At 45.7% G+C, this 4676-nt stretch overlaps 1 protein-coding gene across 1 annotated transcript; it reads right to left on the minus strand.

The window, feature by feature from the left end:
• Positions 1 to 283: 283 nt before the first annotated feature.
• Positions 284 to 3969, minus strand: LOC136462997 ((6-4)DNA photolyase-like). The gene is made up of 14 exons (XM_066462045.1): positions 3562 to 3969; positions 3345 to 3416; positions 3182 to 3262; positions 2901 to 3071; positions 2735 to 2806; positions 2528 to 2614; positions 2341 to 2439; positions 2154 to 2237; positions 1981 to 2067; positions 1778 to 1849; positions 1262 to 1375; positions 1077 to 1164; positions 852 to 947; positions 284 to 759 (listed from the first exon to the last, which is right to left on the minus strand). Exons 1-14 carry the CDS (start codon positions 3901 to 3903, stop codon positions 566 to 568), a joined length of 1659 nt encoding a protein of 552 aa, XP_066318142.1. The 5' UTR covers positions 3904 to 3969; the 3' UTR covers positions 284 to 565.
• Between the last annotated feature and the right edge of the window lie 707 nt (positions 3970 to 4676).

A 4676-nucleotide genomic window follows, 5' to 3' on the forward strand; every position in this document is an offset into this window, starting at 1 on the left:
GAGTAGGGTTTTTGGCCAAAGCTCAAGGGAGTCACACCATCAAAGAGGAAAGCTTGAGATCACATCTGGGAAGCAGTACTCACAGTATGGCCGAAATATCGGCTGTTACTGGTGCCAGTTTGTTTAACTTACTTGTTCCCTGGTGAGTAGTAGAGAATCAATTCTTTTTTGCCTTGTTCTATCGTGCAGCCGAGCTACTGAAGAGGAAGAACAATGCTAAAAAAGAATTGGCTGTCCACATGTCCTGCCTAAATGGATTGCACTTAAACAGTTCATTTTCTGCAAAGAACTAGGAAAACCTCCCCCCTCCCATATAAGATCTAGTACATGGGCAGTAGTTATAATTATTGCATACACCTGCTACATGATTATATATTACAGATCTGTTACTTCATTGTAGGATATCAGAGTAGCTACGGATCGCAAGTCATTTCCTTTCGGTAAAACTGCTTTGGTAAAATATCAGACGAGCTATGTATGACAGATGCTGGATGCACAACTGAAATTATAAATGCTGAAGGTGAAACAATTAGTGTAAAGTTGTCACAGAAGTGGGAGCTGCACATCACTCAGCTGGCCCATTCCTCTTCAGTAGCTTGGCACTAGTTGAGTTAGACGTGTCTTGGTCACCATGGGGCATTTTTTGTCGCGACGAGTTCAACGTCTTCCGTTTAGTAGGGTTGGCATCAAGGCGACTCGACGCATAAGCTTCTCCCATCCTCTTTCTACACTCTTTGGTTGCAGTCTCATGATCAACCACTGTAAAACCAAACCGATGCAAAATATAAACTGATTATCAGTAACCATAAAGATGGAGAAGCCTTCTTTACCATATTGTCCTTCATTTTTACCTGGTTTTGGGTAGTCTTTGCCAATAATACAATTGGCTTTCTTCTGGATGCTAATGGGAGCAGTCCAAGGCTCGTAAATGTACTCCCTTGGCATGTCTAAATTAGTAAAATGTAGAATTGTGCAAAATAATATTGGTTAGTCCTCTATCTGAAGGGACAAACAATGCTGACTTCTGGCTTCAGAAGACTATTTATGTTGTCGTTGAAATGTTGTTCCAGAAGTACCTTTCAGCACTGGGATGAAATGCCTAATGTAGTTCCCATTAGGATCATACTTCTTCCCGAATGTGATAGGGGAGTAAATTCTGTGGTACTGTTTTGAGAAATGCACGAGAAATGTAAGCTAATTATTAGTATGAACAAAAATGTCAATAATAAGTGCTATGTGAAGGATGTGCATTATCAGTAACCTGATAGAAGAAGGATGAGCAAGAGAGCCACAGCCAATTGCCGTTGTTAATGGCCCAGTCAGAATCTATCAGTAGCCTTTCAAAGACATCACGTCCTTTTTCCCAGTGAATAAACTTTAAAAGAAATAGGTTCAGAAGTTAGTATAGGCAATGTAAGGTAGTTTGGAATCAGTCTTTAGAAATTTCTTCAGATGCATAATGTCAATTGTCCACAATAAAAAATGTCCCAGAGAACGTTAGGCAAGTAAATCTCCAGATTCTACCAGCACAATATTGACCCTCACTAAATAGCTCATCTAAACAATCCAATAGCCATATTTTTCAATGAAGAGACTCATCTAGCAAAACAAACAGCTCTTATTGATTACCTTCTTGCTTAACTAGAACTCGAAAGTTGCCAAAAGAGCAAATTTTACAATTATTACAAACATACATATTCTGTAAAGCAGATTTCAATGTAAATAATTCCCAACAGAGTTCTTATTCAATGCAAGCCTTACAGATCACAGAACATACCATATCACCACGTGTCAAGAAACAAGCAACCGAATGGCGTGCAAGGTGATGCATCCAACCCCACTTCCTCAGCTGGAAGACAAACACACAAAAAGAAAGCTATCAGATACTCTTGAGAGCGACACAAATGAAGGAACAGAAAAATAGAACAAGAAAAGAAATAGCAAAGTGAGGTTCTCTGGTAGATATTCATTTGAGAAAACCTGAATCATGATAGCATCGATCCACGGATATCCTGTTTGGCCATCTCTCCATGCAACAAATAGCTCCTCGTTCTCGCTCCATGGAATCTAAACTCAATGGGATTTGGATTACAACTGTGCTCATGAAAAGTGCATCATTGTAAAGGAGAATGGTTCGGATCAAACAGAGTCACCTGCTTGCATATTTTGTTTCCTTTCATTCGGTCAAAATTAGGAGTTCCATAAGACACTGTGTAGAAGAAGTCTCGCCACAGCAACTGTTACAAAAACATGAGACATGAACTCAGAACTAAAGTAAAGAAGCCGTGTAGCCAGATTGTTCTTTCATGTCCAACAAATGCAGTTACAATTACAAATCACCTGTCCTATCAATGAAACAGGTGGTTTTGTATGGTTTCTGACGCTCTTGTACACATCCTGAATGCAGTGGTAAAAATATCTGGAAGACAGGCACCCAAACTGCATAATAACAGCATGACAATCCGTTTTAACACTTTATAATCTAAATAAACAGCTAGCTGCATTGAGTTATTGACAAAAAACATACCTTCAAATACGGTGACAAGACAGTTGTGGAAGGTTTCAGAAAGGCAGAGGGGTCACCCTTTGGTTTCTCAAATTTGGCAACCCATTCCTATCCAAAACAACACAAAAGAATGAGGTCATCAGTCATCACTTTCAGATCACCTGTAGAAACAGCAAAGAATAACAAACTTGATGGATGTCAGAATGTTGCTATTCCAGAAGCAACCACCTTATTTTGAAGCGATTCTTTCATTCTCCTCAGAGCTTCTGTCTCACCACCACGGAATGGTGGAATCTCCTCCTGCGAATGGCCATCCAGCAGTTCAGAGAGACCGATCCAGTCCAGTAGTAACTGAAATACTAGTTCATTGGAGCAATTGCCACTCCACCCTTACCTGGCTGATATCCCCATACCCAAGCTCCTCCACTGTAGGCACGGGCAACAGCTCGTATTCCCCTGTGTCTCCGAGCGGTGGGAGCTCGGAGTATTCCTCCATGGCAGGATCTGGCGGCTCCCCAGCAATGGAGACAAAGGATTGATATGTCAAAGGCGGCCGGCCACCGTTCTGCAAATTGGCAAAACCAGAAACAGTTAAGCACATTTGGTTGTGAGTAATGAGTCATGAGTTCACAGGTACTGAATACTAGTATCCTAAGCTTTCCGAGTTTCGAACACCTTCTTTATGATTTCTGCTGGGTCGAAGAGTGTGTGGCTGACAGGCGTGAATACCTCGATCCCGGACGCCAATGCAAAATCCTTAAAGTACAAAAATCTTCGTCAGGAAACATCACCCAGGGAAGATACGGAGAGTGGAGAAAAATGATCTTAGCAGCCTCACCGTGACTTTCTTATCGCGAGCCTGCGCGTACGGCTCGGTGTCGGACTCGAAGCACAGCTTGCCGATGTTCCACTGAACGCAAATGAACGAAGGGTGAACCCAGGATCTCGTCATTGTGTAGCCAATGGGCAACGGTTGAAAAGGCAAAGAAAAAAAAAGATACTAGTACTAGTAGTAGGCTTTGCATCCAGGGCGGAAGAGATAGACGGATGCTTACGTCCCTTAGGGCCGCGCAGACCGCGTCGGCGACGTCGTCGCGGGCGCGGAGGATGAGGAGGCGGGACCCGAGGCGGCGGAGACGAGCGTCGAGGTCGCTGAGGCTCTCGAGGAGGAAGCGGATGCGGGCGACCCCGGCGCGCGCGGAGCCCGGGGACGCCGCGACGGGGTCCGGGCGGAGGTAGCGCGGGTCGAGCACGAACACCGGGTACAGCAGCCGCGAGGAGGCGGCGCCGGCGCCGGCCCCGTAGCGGCAGGCCGCGTCGAGCGCCGGGTTGTCGTGCACGCGCAGCCCCTTCCGGAACCACACCATCGCCGCCGTGGCGACGGTTGCGGCCTCCATCGCGGGCGGGGGTCGCGGGGTGCGGAGGAGTATTGGGGGATTTTGCCGGCGGCGGTGGAGTTGGGAGTTAGGAAATTGGGAGAGATGGTGCGGGCCGTTGATGGGGGATCGGACGCCGGAGGTTTGAACAAGGGAGCGGTAACCGTAGCGAGTGGCGCGGGAAGTGGCCACGTCGGTTTCGTATTGGCCGTTCTTGTCGTGCCACACGGGATCCGGTGCGGATTGTCTAATGTGGACAAGCAGCTGCGGAGGGGAGATGACCTAGATCCATTCACGCGGGCGTTCTCTCGATTCTCTTGGGGTGAACGGTTGGCTCACTCGTGTTTGGCTTACCGGATTGTTAGTGTTATTATATATTAATTAATTATTGTGAATGTTTCTGCCCAATTATTACTGTATGTGAACGGGGGTTTGCACTCTTTTTTTATTTTCTACTTTTTTCCTTTACATTTTTCTCTTTCTTTTTTTCTTATCGTGTTTGTGTCGGTGCGAAAAGTGACCAACAAGTAAATATTTATCATTTTGCCGTACGTTGTGATCGGATGTGGCATAGCACTCAATGACACATGGTTTATACTGGTTCAGACAACGTGCCCTACGTCTAGTTTGAGTCGATCGGTGACTTTATTCCTGAGCCCAGGTGCTTGAAGTTTACTGTGGGTTACAAACGAGTTGGAATGAGAATGTGGGTGTTAGAGGTCCGGTCGGGCTCTGGACCGAAGAGCCAAGAGTAACGGGAGCTCCTACGTGCGCTAAGTTTTGGAACGTTGCTC

The sequence above is a fragment of the Miscanthus floridulus genome, chromosome 7 (assembly GCF_019320115.1).
Source record: "Miscanthus floridulus cultivar M001 chromosome 7, ASM1932011v1, whole genome shotgun sequence".
In the NCBI taxonomy this organism is placed as follows: domain Eukaryota; kingdom Viridiplantae; phylum Streptophyta; class Magnoliopsida; order Poales; family Poaceae; genus Miscanthus; species Miscanthus floridulus.